Source organism: Anarhichas minor, unplaced genomic scaffold, assembly GCF_050575085.1.
Source record: "Anarhichas minor isolate MPS153535 unplaced genomic scaffold, ASM5057508v1 ptg000003l, whole genome shotgun sequence".
In the NCBI taxonomy this organism is placed as follows: Eukaryota; Metazoa; Chordata; class Actinopteri; order Perciformes; family Anarhichadidae; genus Anarhichas; species Anarhichas minor.
The window spans coordinates 5,946,870-5,965,872 of NW_027466449.1; the positions used below are offsets into that span (position 1 = coordinate 5,946,870).

Below are 19,003 nucleotides of genomic sequence, written 5' to 3' on the forward strand. Positions count from 1 at the left end.
TACTGCTTTAGTCTAAACTCTTTGAACGAGGAAGGTACGTGTGAGTGGGGGCTGGTTCTGGTCATGTATGTGTGTGGGAGGATGAGGAGGGTCAGGTTTATCCCCACAGGCAAAAGAGGCCTCGGCCTGTGGCTGAACCTCACACTCTGACAGCTGGTGTTGACCAGATCTGTGCCCCCCCCCCCTTCACACATCAGGAGACCGCATGCTCCCTCTTGCATGTTTTTACAGAAGAACCACAAACACCTGAGGAGGAAAAGGCGTGTATATACGTCGTCTGACACACAAACAACGAGAGAGCAGAGGAAGTTCTTTAGGATTTATTTCACCTGTCGGGTGAATAGAAAAATAGGATGAAGACAAAACTTTCGAAGGGAAATCTAGAGACCATTTTTAATTCATTGCTTGCGTAGTTAAAAAAAAAAGAAAAAATCCATAAATTCCAAACATTTGCAATAAGAGCTTTGTGCCTTTCTTTCCCTGCAACCAAGAGAAAACAAAGTTAAAGTATCTTTGGAATCCATCTTAAGGGCTAATTATAATACATATCATAATCTGCTTTATCTACTACATCAAAAGTCCTATAAATATTTTTCCTCATATTTATATGCTGAAGTAGCATTCAAGATCGGAGCATCTTTTAATATTACACTTTTTTTTTTTTAAATGGCAGAACAAAAGAGTATGAACAAAAAGTACCACCAAAGTTCAGCAAGTCACATTTTTCTTCAGTAAAGAAAACCTTATTCGTGCAACTACGTTTAACAAAAAGTAAAAGTACCACGTATGTAACCTTCAGGATATTTTTCATCTTAAGCATGATTCTGTACAATTTTGCATGTTTTTCCTACCTCCCACAGTAGTCAACACGAGCATACAATGACGTAAGCCGTACACACCATAGCCACCATTAAGGCGTGTCCATTTCACCAACATTTCTTTAATCATTTGTATGTCAGTAAATGACAGCTCTTCCTGTGTCACATCACATGAGGCACTAGCCTAGCCTTTCCCTGTTGGACCAGTTTTCCTGTGTGACCATCGATGCAAAAAAAAGAAAAAGGAGACACGTTGTGAAACATGGTTTCAATCCCACACATCCGGTCATCTTTGGTATCGGGACAGTGGAATGCATAGTTGCAGTGATAAGCGGGAGCTGGTCAGATCTGGTGCCGCTCGGCATATGCTTCAACTCCAGCCTCATAAAAGACGGCTCCACGCTGCTGTTGGGCCTCAGGAAACAAGCTAGGGAAAGGAGGAAGAGGACAAAAAGGGAGGACGTCTCTTTTTAATTCCTGGGTTCTTCAGGGCTTGTGGTGAGAGCAGTCACAGAGACGGAGACAAGAGAAAGAAAGAGAGGGAGCAGAGCTTCCTCCAGCCCAGGAAGGAAGGAAGAGTATCCGCTAGCATCTGACTTGCAAGAATTTCACATTTGTGGCAGGCCTTCGCTCCTTTTTTTTTTTTTTTTTTGGCAGGCTGTCTGTGACCAGCTGTCTCCTCTTCCTCTTTTTTTTTTCCGTTCCCTTTTTTCCTCTGGTGCTTCTCGTGTCTCCCTTCCAACCCAGTTTGTTTGCATTCTGCTCGGCTACAACCAATGCAGAGGAACTCATAAGCTGATTGTTTTGCTGGATACGGTACAGTTGTCTTTTATTCCAGTCCAATACTTGTCCCTAAATTCCAGCGTCAAGGTCCCAGGATGGGGCGAGTCTGGCAAACAGGGCCCGGGAGTCAATCTCCCCCAGTCAGGTTAGTTTGAGTTTGGCCTCCTCACCCCTGCCTGTCCTTTCCTACGAAGGAGTTTTGGCCTCGTATCTTCCCACTACCGTGGAGCCGTTACCATTTTCCTGCTTGGGGGAGGAGCACCCTGGGGTGGGGCCGCTGTATGGAGAGGAGCTGCTGCTGGTCGAGGTGGGTCTGTGGGGCAGGGATAGAGAGAGAGGCAGGGGGGTGTCAGATGGCGTTGTCAGGGGGTCCCGATCACGTTCTGGGGGGCGCAGTGCGGCAGAAGGCGGAAACGGGAACGCCAGCGGGAATCCAGTCATGTAGAAAAGTCTGCCAACACGTCGCGCCACCTGAGGAGACGAGAGGAGACCATACGACTGTCAGTACAGCCTGTTGAGTATTGTATAAACGACTAATGCTGTATTTCAAACAGAGAGAGAGTAGAAGAGAGGCTGCGGGGCTGGCTAGTTGACGGGAATCATCTATGCTACACTGGCAGTTTGTCTATGTACAGAAACACACATTCAGACACGCACACGGGTCCACACGCAGCTCTGTGGTGTGTGTACCTGTGAGCGGATCTTGAGCGCAGGCCCCAGCTTTAGTCCCATGGTGTTGAGCAGGTGCTCCTCAGTGAGCAGCGGTAATGTCTCTCCATCAATGGCCTGCTCCCGAAACACCTGGCGGAGAGACAGCCGCTTCAGCCACAGCCCCGACATATATACACACACTCGACACACGAACTACGTATTCATTCACACGACCTAGAAAACAGTGGCTCTATTCCAAAATGTTACACACCCATTGTGAGTGGGGGAAAAAAATAGCTGAAGTTTATCATAAGGTTCAAATTTTGGATAGTTCATTTTGGAACAATATGCGCAATACACACAAACAGGTGTAGATGCTCTGCTAACTCATTCACACAAAGCCCACGAATACGGCTGCAATTAAGAACATGACCAGTCGTTCCACCACACACATTCACAATAACGTAGAAACAAACTGTTCTGTGCAGTTTCTACCATAAATGCCATAGAAAGTACTACAGAATATGTGCAGTATGGTCACTGTTCTGTGATTAGAAGTCAGCCTGCCCCTGGCCTCCATCCCCTCCTCTCTCTCTCTCTCCTCTCTCCTCCCTCTTTCTATGTCCTCACCTGTGTGTATTCAGCACATCCAGCCAGGCTGCTTATGAAGCCACACACGTCCTCCACACTCCACTTGCTGATGTCCTCCACAGGGTTTGCTGTGGCTGAGTCCTCCCCATCCATGAAAAGACCTCCCACAGAGCCTGAAAGCAGCAGCGGGTGAAAATGATGTGTCAATATAACAAAGTTGCTATTAAGACTGAGGATCTTGCTGTCATTTTTTATAGTGATGCAGAACATGAAAACTGAAAGCCTGGAGAGACTTATAAAAAATAAAAAAAATGTACGGCCAACATTTTTCAAAAATGCAGCTCAAAATATGTCGATGCCTCCATGCCAGCGATAACCGTGGGAGGTACGCAGTGTCGGGAACTCCTTGAGGGAATTCAAATTTGGCACAAACTTGGACTCGAGAATTAACGGATGAGATTGTTGTGGTCAACGGTCACGCTGACATAGAAAATACATTTTTGGCCATAATTCAAGAATTTGTATGCTTGTTATGACAATTTCACACAAATGTCTAATAGGATAAAACGACGAGGTGATAACATGGACGTGAACTGCAACTTGGCTGACTGGTTCGCAGAAGCATACAACGGCGGTAATTCCATTTGTATGACATGCCGTACTCTCTACACATGAATCTACATACATATACCCTCCTAAAACCAAAATAGACATATTATTGGAACATCTTTGCCGCTATGACATGGGGGGTTATTTCCTTAATTTGTGCAGCTGTAGAACTGCTGTATAAATGAAGTTGTTTCTATTATTATTATTATTATTATTATTATTATTATAATAGACAACAGGAAAGAGGGAGAGAGATAGAGGCAAAGGGCTGCAGCTCCAAATTGAATCCAGTGACAAGGACCCGGCCAACATGTGTGCAGTCTCTAGCAGGTGAGCTAAAGGTTGCTCCGATGATTATATTTATACTAATTCAATAGTATACTATACTATAGTATACTATACTATAACCCTTTTATGGCTTTATTATGGAAAGTACGGTACGCTTTTAATGATTTGTTTCATGGTATACTATACTGACTTTTTTTGGACATACTTTATGGCTTTTTATGACATATTCATGTGAACATGACTCCTTATGACAAACAAAACTATGACTTTAATCACATATTATATTATGAATTTCTATGTGATGTAGTAGGACTTTGTTTTACATTTTATGACATACTGAACTGTAAAAATGTTTGTGACATCTTCATGGTCTTTTTAATGACATTTTATATTATGACTTTTTATGAAACTTTAGTGCAATACCATACATGATTTATTTTAACTTTTGTATAATTCTTATTACTTACTATACTATGACTTTAATAACATTTTTATGATATGCTATATATATATATATACATATATATATGTATATATATATACACACTTATTGACAACATTTTAATATGGTATGCAATACTACTACTAAACTTTTATGACATGATATACTAAAGTACGCATTCCCTAAAAATGTCAAAGACATACAATACTTTCATTTTATTTGACATACTATGACATTCAATAGGAAAGCTTTTTTTATCACTTTTTCTAACATACTAGAATATAACTTTAACTAAGACTTTTTGATCACTTTTTTCAACGTACAATACCATGACTTCTTCAGGACTTCTTCATGACTTTTTCGACAAACTATACTATCACTTTTTTCGGCATACGCTCCTATGACTTTATGACATACTATACTCTGACTTTGTGACACTTTTTATGACACTTTTATAACAATAACAATTTTTATTTAATGTTTTTTTGTCCATCTCCCAGGACCTGAAGCGGACTTCCGACATAGAAACTATCAGGAAAAAGGCCAAGCAGATGATGTACACTTCCTGCGCCAACTCACAAAGTTGAACCTGCCTCAGGATCAGCTGACACCATCCTACACTGCCATTATCCAGCCTGTTTTCTACACATACATCAGTGTGTTCGGATCAGCCACCAAACAGGACAGCAACTGCAGACAAAATCAGTGGTGCCCGTCTGACCTCCATTAAGGACTCGTACACCTAATATCACTGAGGATTCATCACACCTGGTCGGCGCTACAGAACACTGTACGTCAAAACTACCCGACACGAGAACAGTTCCTTCCTGCAGGCCGTCACTATGATGACTAGTTAAATCAGTCATACACTGTCAATGACCCTTTAACACTAAAATACCCACTGCTGCCATTATATATTGTAATTTCACAGTTTTTCATATATATATATATGTTTTTAATATGTACATATCATCTGTCACACTCAATGTAAATCATAAAACTGTATATACAATATATAGACATCTTTACATGTACATACTGTACACAATCACCTAGTCCATGCACATCCTTTCATTATTTATTTTAATGCACTTTGTATTGTTTACAACCTACAGAACTTGTATATAGAAGTTGTATATGTTGTTTTATTTAGATTTTACTGTTGGTCATTTGTTGGCTATTGTTGCTTTTATGTAACATTTATATATCGACACTTGTTTTCGCTACTTGAGTACCTTACAGTCCTGTCCATCCTTCTCATCTATTTGTCCGTTTTCTGTTCCTAGCTCTTATTTCTATATCTGTGGAAGTACATCGAGAGAGATGCAAAAAAACAAAGACAGATTCCTTGTAAATGTGCCCATACTTAGCCAAAAACGCTGATTCTGATTCTTCTATCCCTTTTTACGACATATTAATACTATGACTTTTTATAACTTTTTTCAGCATACATTAGTTTTATCGACAAACTACAGTGAAGCTTCTTTATGACTTTTTTTCAACATACTATACTTTGGATTTTTTGTCACATTTTACAACATAACCAGTTTTTCTGACATGCTATACTACGACGTTTTAATAACTTTTTTGGACATAGTATATTATGACTTTTTTGGACATAATTTGCTATCACTCAAATTGACGTAGTATAGTAACATTTTTTTGACTTTTTTTAACAAAAAAAAGACTTTTATCACCTTTTACAACATACTATACTATGCCTTTTAATCAGTTTATCTCACATTCTACACTACACATTTTTCAATAACTTTTTGCAACATACAATATTTTGACTTTTTTATGTCTTTCTTCGAAATACTATAGTACGAGTTTCTTAACATACTATATTTTGACTATTTTATAACTTTTTTTGACATACTATACTATGAATATTTTTTACATACTATGCTATGACTTTTTAATCAGTTTATCTGATAAACTATACAACTTTCTATTAACTTTTTGCGACATACAGTATTTTGACTTCATGCCTTTTTTCTAAATACTATAGTATTAACATACTACATATATTTTGACTTTTTTCCAAAAACTACACTGTGACTCTTTCAGAACTGTTATGACATACTATACTATGACTATCAGTGTTGTACTAAATGAACATCATGCTGTACTGAAGAAGACTTCAAACCAGACTCAAACTCACAATGTTTACTGAGGTGATAGATCAAGTGACAAGTAGGGTCATTTTCACATAGACTTCCATACAATCTGACTTCTTTATGCAACCAGAGGTGTTACTCCCTCATGGCCAGTAGAGAGAATCCAAGTTTAAGGCATTTCTGCATTGACTTCACTGAACAGAAGTGGAGGTTGCTGCCTAACCTCAACATGATGGATGAAGTGATTAGATGTTGGTGGTCAAACGTCAAAGGGCAAGGTCCCTGTGACCTTATGTCCGTCCCATTCTCGTGATATCTCAGGAATACCTTGAGAGAATTTCTTCAAATTTGGCAAAAACGTCCATTTGGACTCATAGTTCAAACTGATTGGTGGTGAAAATATGCTAAAATATAGCCTACACTTAAAATACTGATTCCCACAGAAGTATCTGTGTTGGTATTCCTGTCCGTTTCTCCAAACTGGGGGTGTGCCGACAGTCATCTACTGTGGATAAGTACCTCATAGAACTCTACTACAAAAAACATGACTTATCCCTGTAAGCTGATCATGGTGGGATTTTTTACTCCTTTCTGCCCACGTGATTGTGCTGCTGGTGGTGTGCATAAGATCACACTGAGGTCAGATGTATGGCCACTAACAGGGAGAGGTCTCCACACTGGAGACACACACGCACACACAAAGCCTGACGCTAATTGGTTTCACATGTCGGCTGTGTGTGTTATGTGTATTTTGTGTGTGACTGAGTATCTCACCTGTGTGAAAGTAGGGGTTGGCGTAGGGGAATCCGAAGGGCAGTGACTGGGTGTGAAGAGCAGGCAGGGGTGGCATGAACCCAGGTGGCAGGTGGTACTTGACATCAGCCTTGCCCAGTCCAGGGGTGAAGAGGTGGCGACTGGGTGACTCCGTACCTGTTGAACTACAAGGGGCACTCAGTCTGCCTGAGCTCTCTCCAGTCTCCTTGGCACTGTCACACACCCTGCTGCCAGTCTCTTTACCCCCGTCTCTCTCCCTGTCCCTGGGTTTCCTGCTCGACTTGGCAGCGACACTGTCCCGCCTCTCCTCACACATCTCTGTGTCACTGTCCGAGTCCTTCATCTCTTCATCATGCACCTCCCTGTCTCCCAACCTTCCTCTGTTCTCTCTTCCTTCTGTGTGATCCCCAGCATGGAGCTGCGTCTGGGGGGCCCTGCGGGGGGCCTTCCTGAATTCGGCATCTGGGCCAGTGTTAGATCTCTGCGCCTGGATGTCTTTGGGTGTGGAGGGTGGTCCTGGTTGTTGATGCTGGTGGTGGTTGAGGGTTGGGAGTGGCGTGGCAGCCCCATGGCGGAGCACCAGCATTGCATTAGAGCGACGGGCCAGTTCCTCACGGAGCGGATGGCCCTCTGGGATGTCGTGGAGGCTCCGCAGGGCTGGATGGTCGGGGGGCAGGCCAGGAGGTAGAGCTCCCAAAGGTTCAGAGCCCAAAAGACGCTGCTGCTGCTGCTGTCGCTGGTGGAGACTTTCCAACTCTTTGTGTCTCAGCAGCTCTGCCGACATCTCAAGTCTAAGACAATGAAAGACACAGGGACTTTAACGTACAGGCCAAATGTTTACAAATGTAAAGTATTTCACATTCACAACACTGCTTCTGGGAGTATATCAAAAACATGTCTGTGTCCACAAGTTTGCCCTCTCAAAACAAAACGTCCCACCTTGAAGCTTCTCTTTTGCTCATGTTACAATGAACCCATAAAACACAGATTTTAGCCGTTATTATTTACACGGTGGCCATAATTGCACTATTGTTACATACTGTAGCATTCCCACACACACACATACACACACACACACACATACACACCTGGCCAGATTTTGCTTCCTCAGCATCTCCTGTTGCCGAGCAAAGAGCTCAGCTTGAGCTGGTTGAAGGAAACTATAACCTGTGAATAGAAACAGCAAGAAAAGACATACCTGTAAGCAAAAATCTAACAAGTGACAAGGAAGCTCCCAAATGTTAAAAAACAGGAGGGAAAAATGCAAATCTTTGAGAAATCATGTTTAAAAGTTACTGAAAGATAGTCAGCATAAAAAACTGCGAAATGCTATTAAAGTAATATCCTGCAACTACCGTAACTTCATGACATTTCAACATAAATTAATCCTCTGGTTTGATAAAGAACCATGTAACATTCTCTTCATAGCCGTGTAAATGTGAAAGTATATATATTTTTAAGTATATATACATTTATTTTAAGTATATATACATGCCATGCATCCCCATTGGTACTAATTATTAGATTATACTAATAATTAGCCTTAGCGTGATATATGACTCACCAGGGGCCTGGCAAAGAGCAGAGGGCATGCCCAGGAAGGGAGGCCGCAGGTGAGGTCCTAAGGCGATGTGAGGGGCAGTTGGTGGGGACAGTAGGGGTGGAGGGTGGGACAGTTCTCTGTGGACACAAATATGATAAAAGACAACGTTAAGTTCAAATTGGATTTCACTGGATGCTTTCCTATGCCCAAAGCATTAAGCATGGAGAGATGTATAGTGTGCGATTCCCTCCGTAACAAGAATAGTTATTAAGTGCGTCTCAATTCTTTCTTTGTGCGTGTGTGGTTGCTGCCACACCAATGTATGCAATGTATTTTTATCAGTGGAGCTCCAGGGGCCCCCATGTCGCCCCAGTGCCTCATCAGTCTTGTCACGCCGCAGCAAGTGCCGCTGGCCATTGCTGTACCCTGGACTGCAGCCTTTTCTTCCCCTGTCGCCTCACACATACACACACGACATATACACAGAGAGACACACACACACACACACACACACACACACCTCAAGACCCACACACATAATGAGGGCTGAATGCACAATGCCAGTGTGTCATGCTCCGACAGCTGGGGCGGCCCCTGCGTCTTGACCGGGGCCACGGGCTGAAGGACCTTCTAATTAACACTCATCCCTCCTCTCTTCTCTCCCTTTTTTACGCCCTCCTCCTCCTCTCCGTTTCCCTCCCTCTCTCCTTCTCACTCTCTGGGTTGCATTGAAACTGGTGAAAAGATGGAGCGTCCTGCAACCTCTGCTTCTGAAAAGGCCTCTCCATTATTGGCTTCGTCTTTTGTCCTCCTTGAGGGGGAAAAGCGCCTCTCACCTTGCTCCCTCTCTCTCCGTCTCTTGTTCTTTCTGAACCATCTTTTTTCTGTTCTCTCTACTTTTCTATGACCTCTGAAAAACATCTGTCTTGTTTACTCATTTATTTTCCTTCAGTTATATTTCTTTCACCTCTCTCGATGTATTTTCTCTCTCCCCTCTTCATCACTTCATCTCATCCTGTCACTTTACCCCAGCTTTGTCTTGCCTCTCCGTCCTTCTTTCTGTTTCTTCATCCTCTTTCTTTGTTCACTGTAATCCTTTCTATTATTATTTCCCTTTCGCAGTTTTTCCTCTCAGTTTCGTGCAGATCTTCATGGGTACAGCAACATAATTTTGAGAAAGAAGAAAAGCTTTCAGAAGAGTGAGGCATCTGCACCATGACCCTTTGAAAGTGTCATGTGTGGAAGATGATGCTCTACGCCTGCTCTGTGTCTCAAACCACAGCTGTTTCCAGTGCCCTTCCTGAGCTCACTAGCTATTCCTTCTTCTTTCTCTGTTGCTCTCCTCCTGAGCCGCTGCTATCACACCAATCAGAGCTCAGCTGTGTGTGACTGCCGCAGCACAAAAGCATACGGGACACAAGCTGAGGAAAACAACAAAACCTAAACCAACACTGGGACGTATGCAACCGCAAATATTGTTTTGCAACTGTGTTCAAATTAGCTAGCGCCTGCATGTCTCCTGCCTCACTAAATGGTGAGGGAAAAGGAGCGAGAGGGAGGAACTGCAAGGAGGGAGGGCACGCATACAAGAGCGGAGAGATGAGATGAGATGGGGGGGGCTGTAGCCAGTACTGAGAGAGTGGTGTGTGTGTGTGTGTGTGTGTGTGTGTGGGGGGGGGGGGGACCATTCATCGATCGCCTCCGCCGTTGAAATGTTAATGCTAATCGTATAACCGCTCTCTCCGGCGGTGCCTCGCACTCCAGTGGCAGCTCCAATTAATCTTGGGTGAGGGCTACGGCGCGTGACCCCGGAGCCGCTAGCCGGGGCCCCGCTCGCCGCTGCTTATGTAATTACACCGCCCAGTGTGTAATCACCTGGCCTAATCCCTCGGGGCTAGCAATTAGCCTTGCGACGCGCAGTTCCACAAGGCTACGCTAAGGCGCCCGCAAAACTCCCATCCACCTCACCATGGCTCCCGCATGCCAAACACTCATCCCCCCCCCCCCCCCCCCCCGAAACCCCTTTCTGATACTTCCTCCCTTTCTTCCCTCTCCTTGCACCGCCTACCCTTGCCTAGCGTTAGCCCGCAGATGAATAACGGTCAATTAAAGCTGCATGACTGGGGCTGCCAGGCGTCTGCGCCACCATAATTAGGCCTAATCACGGGGAGTGAGAGAGACAGAGAGAGAAGGGGAGAAAGAGTGTGCGTCTGACACTCCCCTCCACTCCCTTCCTCCATCTCTCCCTCCTTTTATAGGAGGCAATTTTAAGAGAGGAGTGGCAGACATTAGTCGTTTTGCTCTGGGGCTGTGTGTGCGTGTGAGTGTGTGAGTGTGTGTGAACATGTCTGTCTGTCTGTCTGTGTGTGATTTTCTTTTTACCCTATCTGTGCATTTTGTTGGCAAACCACTAACATGCTATAAAAAGATGAGGTAAAACACTCACCTAGTTCTTTGCATGAGACCTGAAAATATCTAAAAAAGAAAATAGGCACAAATGCAAGGTGGGCTCATAACCACGCAAAATGATCTCTCTCACTCTCTCTCTCTCTCTCTCTCTCTCTCTCTCTGCCTCTCTCTCTCTCTCTCTCTCTGCCTGCAGTGAGGCCAGGGGCTCCTGGGGAATTCACTGGTGTGTGACGACCTGTCAGAGTGGCGACAGCAGTCCCGTCCTGCAAAAGCCCAAGCAGTGTGAGTGTGTATGCGTGTCTGTGTAAGTGTGTGTCCTGGTGTGCGTGTAGGGGTGTGTGTGTGTGTGACAGGGCTGCCCTTAATGACGGGAGCGTGGGGGGATTAGGAGCGCCGCGCGGCCGCCCTCGGCTCCTTCTCCGCAGGAACACATTTACACAGGAAGCTCATTAAAATGGATGAGGCTCCCTCCACGCTCGTTCGTTCTCTCTCTCGCTCGCTCGCTCCCTCCCTCCCCTTATCTCCCTCTCTCTCCGTCACTTCGTCCTCTCGCCATCTCCTCTCTTCTTCTATTTTGCTTCCTTCTCTTCATCCCCATTTTAAGCTCCCATGTTTTCCACTTCCGCTCTCTCTCTTTATTTTTCTCCATCCTTCCCCCATTTGCCTTGCAGATGCTTGGTGAGCTTTGCCATTTAAGGCCAGACAAATGGAGCGCCAGGCTCTAAGCCCATCGAGCAGCCCTAATGATTTGTTTTTAACAATGGGCCCTAATGGGCCCCAGATAATCAATGATGAGGGGTCGATGGAAAGGTGAGCCACGGAGAGAGTTAGAGAGGAGGAGAGCTTCCTCACATTTTCAGCCTCGGCTTTTTAATACTATCTCAGTTTTCCGCTTTTATTCACCAATTACCTCGATTTTAATTTTCTCTTTTTTCACTTTGAACTCATTTCCCTCTCAGGTCTCTTCTTAATTTTCTCCGTCTCTATTTTTTGCAGGTTCTGTATATTTCATGGGAGTTGAGTATAGTCTTTACATTTAGACACACATTTGGACATTTCACTCACTTAAGTTCGTTGATCTCATTCCAGATCTATTGGCATTAATATGCTGCTACAACAGGCTTTAGTCTTCTGGGAAGGTTTTCGACAAGATTTTGAAACCTGGCTGCAGGGCTCCCATTCAGTCACAAGTGCATTAGTGAGGTCAGGGTCTGATGTTGGGTGATAAGGCCTGGCATATATTTTACAATGCAGTTCACCCAAAAGATGTTGGATTGGACACTATTTAGGCCAACAAGTTCTGCCACAACAAACTTTCTTTGTGGGGGATTGTCATTTTGAAACATGAGGGGCCCTTCCCAAACTCTTGCCACAAAACACACTATTATCAAAAAAAATGTAAGATTGAATGAAGATTTTCATGCTGTAAAATAGTCTTTCTAAGATTAGCCTAAGTATTGAAAGTATGTGGATACATACAGCAAAAGTGCGTGAGTATGTACAGGTGAAACATTATACAGGTTTTGCATCACTCTTTGTATGTTTCCCTTTTTTTGTTGCATTCACTCAATTAGACAATGGTTCAAGTGATGGAAAGGGCACTTCAACATTTTCCTTATTAACCCCTCTTTTTTTATCCACTCAAAAACATGCTGAGAGTAAAAGCGTTGAAGAGGAGGCAGGTGGAGGTAGAGGGGGACGGAGTGAGTGAGAGATAGATGGAGGAAGGGAGGAAGGGCGAGGCCTAGTTAACTCTCCCTCGCCCTGTGTGGCTAATTACTCTGTGCTGTCGGAGAACAGCCGCGGCTCACTGACCACATTCACACACTGCGCTACTGGCCTCTCTCTCTCACACACACACAACACACACAACACACGCACAGAGACATGCACACACACATAATAAGCAGACATATTCACATAAACAAACCCAAATTCAATTCGCATAGATGAGCATACATGCAGAATGCCAGCTTGAAAAATGGAACAAACACATGCGGATAATCAGCCCCCCCTCCTCACCTCAATACACACACACACACACACACACACATGTATATATATATATATATATATATATATATACACACACACACACACACCCACAGCCTCCCAGAGCTGCACCACATAGCGCCTGGCCGCTCTGCTTCCTGCTTATATCCCCACACCTACCCCTCACCACCCCCTTCTATGTCTCACACACACACATACACACTCCCTCCCCTGCTGCCGCACCGCCGGCCCATTATCGATCCCCCGCCTCTCCCCGCGCCACATAAATAATCGACAAGCAATTACCCGCCCACTCCCGCTGCCCCCGGCTTTGTTTGGGAGGCGCAGGGGCCAGCGCTGGGGGGAGAGGAGGGAGGAATAGCCGGGGATGCAGGCGTGCAGCTCCACAGTGGTAGCCAAGAGGTTATTGGATCCTTAGTTTAACCATGTATGTGGAGATGCACACACACGCACGCACGCACACACACAAACGTGCACTGCAGCACAATGAAAAAGCCAAATATGAGATCAGATCTTGCTGAGGAAGCTTGGAATGAGTGGAAGAATGGGAAGAAAAGTGCAGCGGTTGGTGAAGCTAACTGGCAGGTGATTAACTCCTTCTACTATTTCTCCCATTGACAAGCTTTTTCTGAAAAAACAGAACATCGTTTCATTGTGATTTCCACATTTACTTGTGTTCACATCAACTGGGGCCTCGTATGCAGTATATGTGTGTGTGTGTGTGTGTGGGTGTGTGTGGGTGGGTGAGGAGGATGTGGGTGTTGGGCTTCATTAATGATGAATAATGCGGATATTGCAAGCACGGCAGCTTTGCCGTTTCAATTGCAAGATATGGTCGGCCTGACGTAGAGATTTCGTTTGCGAGTGAGTGTGTCTGCATCCGTTTCTTACCTGTCAGTGTAATGTGCGTCCCGGTGCTGCGGCAGACCCTGCTTGCGTCTCTGGCTGGATGAAGAGGAGCTGCCCGCCGAGGGCAGGTGAGCTTCTAAGGCCGCTGGATTCCTGACCGCCGCAGCCAACGCCTCCTGGCGAGCACGCAGCATATCTGAATAAGGGGCAATAAAACAAAGCAAGTGGAGGCGGAGAGATGGGAGGATAGAGTTGATATGACAAAGATGACGAAGGATTAAGTTGATGAGAGAAGAGAGGAAAAAAGCAGAGGGGAGGCAAGGATTGAGGTGGAGACAGAGAGGGGAAGATAAAAACAAATTTAGTATCCAGCGGCTCATGTCTATGCAAAGGCTTTACCAGAAAACTCAGGAAAATCCTACTGACTATACATTTCACCAGCTTGTAGTTGATGGCTTATTTTAAGCGTGAACAAGTTTTCGGGCAAAATAGTAGAAGTGAAGCATCCTTTAAAGACGTGTTTGTTGTCCTGTAGTGAAGGATGTGAGGGCTAACTATGCCGGTAGCTCATCCATATGCTAAATGGACTTGTACTTGTATAGCGCTTTTCTAGTCTTCCGACCACTCAAAGCGCTTTAACACTACATGTCACCATTCAGCCACAGTCGCCACCATGTACACGTACAGACACGCATAAGCGCATACACACACACACACCGAACAAGAACAGACATGTTGGTAGAGATGTATGAAATTAGCACATAGCGCTCAAGTCCATCTGTCACACTTTGGAACTGAGCTGACCAGTTTGAAGCAAATGTGAGGAGAAAAAAAAAAGAGGAGGAAGCAGAAAAATGAAAAGGTGTGTTCTTGTAAAAGCGAGCCAAAAATGACTTCACACATCGGGGGCAAAGTGTTTTTACCCCTCCCCACCTCCGCACCTTCTCCCTCTATCTCTGCCTGCCCACTCTCTCCACCCTCTGCCCTCTACCACTCGCCTCATTTCATCTCTTTCTTTGCTCACACCGCCTCCCTTCCTCTCCCTCTCTCCCCCAGCAACCCCGTTTCTCTCTCGCTCTCGTAGGAGAAGAGGCCTCATCATTATCAGCCAGGCCAGGCCACACCAGGAGACATGGCTTCTAATGAGAGAAAAATCCATCCTGCTCTCTCTCTCCTCCCTCTCCTTGCCTCAATCTATCTATCCTCTCTCTCCGCCTCCCCCTCTTTTTTAATTAGACAGATCCCTCGGGAGCTAGGGGCCATTTCCGCCGCCGGTACGGGTGTGACGTGTGTTTGTGTGCGTCTGTGTGATTTAGGTGCTTGCATGCGAGTGCCTGACTGTGTGTGTGTGTGTGTGTGTGTGTGTGCTGAAGCAGTTGAGTGGGCGCCGGGGAGGGGGGGGTGAAGCGACAGATATTAATGCGGCCTAGCTCCGGTGTATCGATCTGTTTGCTGCGCCAGGCCACAGGGGAATCGGCTGGCGGCAGACAAGGGTGTGTGTGTGTGTGTGTGTGTGTGTGTGTATGTGTGGTTTGTGTGTGGGTAAGGGGGGGTTGGGAGAGATAAGGGAGGGACCAGAGGGGAACTGGAGCCATAGAGCGCACACACAAACACACACACAGTCTGTTGTGCACTTGCATACACGGTGCAGGGGTGACAGGGTGGAAGAGCTGACCTCTACGAGTTTCCTGTGGTCACAATCCCACCTCACCAATTATTTTGTATGACTGTGTTAAAGGGGTACTCCAGTGGTTTAGTATTGCACTTCCATAAAGTTTGGGGACTTCCAAGGAACAGATTTGTAAAGGATAGCACAGATCGATTCTGCAGAGCCCAAGATATCCAGACTATATTGCATCCAACATAGAAACATGGAAGAAACCCTAACTTTAGGCTGCAGACTTTAATTAGTCAAGCTCTAAAACACTGTAACCGGCAATTCCCATAATGCAACTCAACAGCGTCTTTCTCTTGACTCTCCCTGCCTTGTAAACATCCATGTCTTTTAAACGCTTCACGTCCAGTTTGTAACGCAGACTTTATGTTATATAACCTTTTTCACAGGTTGAGTAATACTGTGCTTATTAAATTGACTTTAACCAGAGTCAGAGCCAGAAAAACACGAAGGTTTTGAGTCCAGTTCAACCAGTCGAACCCCACCGACCCAAGCCACAAACTAAGCTTTGATAGATTTAAAAATAAAAAAGTATCTTGACAATTTCTCAATAAAAATGTATGTAATTTCTCTATTATTTCTGCCCTTTCTCATCTTATTCCATTCTCGTTTTATCCAATGCGTGTTTGTAAAGCTTCACTCCAACACTGCTTCCATATTTTGCTCTCTCTATCCCCCGCCCCGCTCTCTCTAATTCTCTTTCATGTGAACTGAGAAGAGCAGGGTCACCTGGGGCTCTAACCTTCAGACTGTGTGTGTGTGTGTGTGTGTGTGTGTGTGTGTGTGTGTACACACAGAGTAAGTACTCAGATTTAGAATTTCCCCTCTAAAACTCTTGGTGTTGCAGCTGCTAGAACACAAGAAGAGAGTCCCTTCATCTGCAAATTAAAGTCCTAATTGAGGACACACATACACATATATTCCGTTGCATGAGTTATTTTGGGAGGTCCCAGTTTACCACTCGGACCCATTCCGCTTATCCCTCTTTTGTGCCATCCCATTTTTCTCCCCGCCATCATTCCTGGTGTTGGGCCTAAATCCCCTCGGTTAAGCCGGGTTTTTCTCGGCGCGAGAATGCAGAGGAGCGCCGCACTGATGCAGCTTTGCCAGCCTCGTGATGGATTTGGTACACAAAGACCGACAACCATCCGCTAAAATGCACCATACATCAGAAAATGAAGTCTCTTTTCAGGAAGAGGTGTTCAGCCAGTATAGGCTAAGCAAGCAGTACATATGTGGCAAGTTTGTCACACTGAATGTCTTTAACCGCCAGTACTTTCACCAATCACGTGCTGGAGTTTTCAGGCTCTTTGGCATGATGATGATAAAGAGATGTTGAGTGCAAATCACACTAAACTGCAGAAGACGAAACACAAGCCCCTTCCGTACCACCCCTCCCTTCACTTTCATCTGGATATCTACCCCCACCTCTCTTTTTCTTTTCTCTCTCCCTCACTCTCCTTTCATCATATGAAGAGGGAGGGAAAGCCCTCCTGGCCATTTCTACAATCCTGCCACCTCCAACCCCAATTTCAGCCCCCCACTCCCCTTCCCTACTCTTCTTTTGCCCATTAGGTTCAGAGAGAACCTCTCAAACAACACCTACACATCTACACACATGAACACAGAGTTCCTCCTCACCCCTGCTTCTTTCACGCACACACACACTCTAATTTTCTGTGCCCGACACTTCAAACACATGAAAGGATGCTCTGCGGGGACCAAGGCTAAAGGGAAGGTTGGAGGTGGGGGTAAGGAAAAGGAGGAGGATGAGGGGAGAGAGTATGAAAGCAATGCTGGAGATGGAGATGTGTAGGAGAGATGTTTGGTGATGGGGGCCCAGGAGGGAGGGAGGAGGGGGTCACAGGGCCCCATCAGAGACTAGGTCAATGTCAAGGGGCTCTCGCTGAAGTGATTCGCGTCAGCCTCTCAAGAGACAAAACAGCCGTCCATCTGTCCCATCTCCTGGATTGTTCGTGTGTGAGAGTGTTAGTTTCTTAACAAGCTCCGACTGTTAATTGGCAGACGGGAGGACGTGAAGGTAGTGTTATACTGAGTTTTCTACATAAACTTGTAAGCAGTCGGTAGATAGACGGAGGAAGTTGCCAGGTGTGGAAGAAAAGTAATATTATCAACACCAAAGGCGTGGCTCTGATGCCCATGGCTCATCATTCGTTTAGAGAATATGAAACGCACAAACACAAGAGCAAATGTAAACACACACATCGCTAAGAGGAAATCTTACCATGAATTTGTGTTTGAAATGGCAGTTGTATGTGTGTGACCCTAGCATTATTAATAAACCATGAACTTGTATGTATGTGTTTTTATTTTTTATTTCTTGCTCTGGGAGAAAGTATTCCCTCAACTCTGTTCCTCCCTCATTTTCTTTGCCCAGTTCTCTCCTCAGGTTTTTTGGACTTGTATTCCTGGTTTCTCCTCACCTCTTTCGCTACTTCTTCTGCACATATATTGCTTTTAAGTGCAGCTTGGAAGAGGAATGCACGTGTGCAGAATAAAGAACGCTGCGGAAATGATCAAACGATTTGGAATGTGCAAGTGAAGAAGGGGATCGAGTATGTCTATATTGCGCCAGAGCGTCTTCCTCATACCAGCAAGGTTTCTGGGAAAGGAAGCCAGTGATCAGACTGCACCCTGGGCCATAAAAACCCCCACAATGCACTGCATCTTCCCTCTAACTCCTCTAAGACACGAGGAAAAGGCAATTAAAGCGTTTATAGGCTTCGCCCCCTAGATTTGCAGCCAGCAATTAAAAATCATTACTAATCAAATAAAAATAAAAGTAGCTCAAACTACAAGTCGGCCAGGGCATCAATTGGATTTATGCTACTGCAAAAGAGCTCATAAAGACTGGTAGGACTTAATGTTACATTCTTTACAAAAATGTGAGAAATAGGTTAGCATTTAATGGCAGGCACATTGAAACGAATATAAGGCCAACTTATAAAATCCAAACGAGGCAAATTTTCTAATTTTCCCAATCAAACTACATTTCTCTCAAGTTAAAACCAGTCAATTTTACGTGACTGTTGAAATTGAGAAAAACTGGGACACACTGGTGGTTTCAAGGGTGTTGGGAGATTTAGAGGGTTGGCAGGCAGCCAATGAAAGCTCCTAGATCAATCGCAATGTTGATGCATGCACAGCCTTGTGGGTGTTGTTAACAACGGAGGCCAGGGTGGTCAGAAATCACCCAGAGTGACACTTTGACACTGGGTGGGCAAGCACCGCAAATAGAAATGTCAGCCGTCTCCATGGCTGGGGTTTCAATGGCAGCAGTGTGGCACACCTTAACATGCTACCCTGAACACAGTGCATCACAGTGACTTGGTGACAGGTGACGGAGGAGATGTTTTTATAGAAGCTGGTGAAGTGCTTCCACAGGAAACTCTTTTTGTTTGAAGTAAATCGCAAGTT

At 44.9% G+C, this 19,003-nt stretch overlaps 1 protein-coding gene and 1 long non-coding RNA gene across 7 annotated transcripts in view; one reads left to right on the plus strand and one right to left on the minus strand.

The window, feature by feature from the left end:
* Nucleotides 1–305: 305 nt before the first annotated feature.
* The window catches only part of samd11 (sterile alpha motif domain containing 11), a 49,462-nt gene continuing 30,764 nt past the window's right edge, over nt 306–19,003 (minus strand). For 4 of the 6 annotated variants that reach the window (XM_076095014.1, XM_076095007.1, XM_076095042.1 and 1 more), the window contains 7 exons: nt 13,933–14,086; nt 8,641–8,756; nt 8,165–8,243; nt 7,077–7,867; nt 2,883–3,016; nt 2,292–2,402; nt 306–2,072 (listed from right to left, as the gene is read on the minus strand). In XM_076095014.1, coding sequence (XP_075951129.1) covers nt 1,788–2,072; nt 2,292–2,402; nt 2,883–3,016; nt 7,077–7,867; nt 8,165–8,243; nt 8,641–8,756; nt 13,933–14,086 — 1,670 coding nt within the window. In that variant the 3' untranslated portion in view covers nt 306–1,787. Of the gene's footprint in view, nt 2,073–2,291; nt 2,403–2,879; nt 3,017–5,417; nt 5,484–7,076; nt 7,868–8,164; nt 8,244–8,640; nt 8,757–13,932; nt 14,087–19,003 lie in introns of those variants that run through there. The other 2 variants (XM_076095018.1, XM_076095026.1) reach the window with 2 other exon arrangements.
* LOC142953039 (uncharacterized) lies at nt 920–5,400 on the plus strand. Its single transcript, XR_012954763.1, has 2 exons — nt 920–3,782; nt 4,683–5,400. It is a non-coding gene; the product is annotated as an uncharacterized LOC142953039 (long non-coding RNA).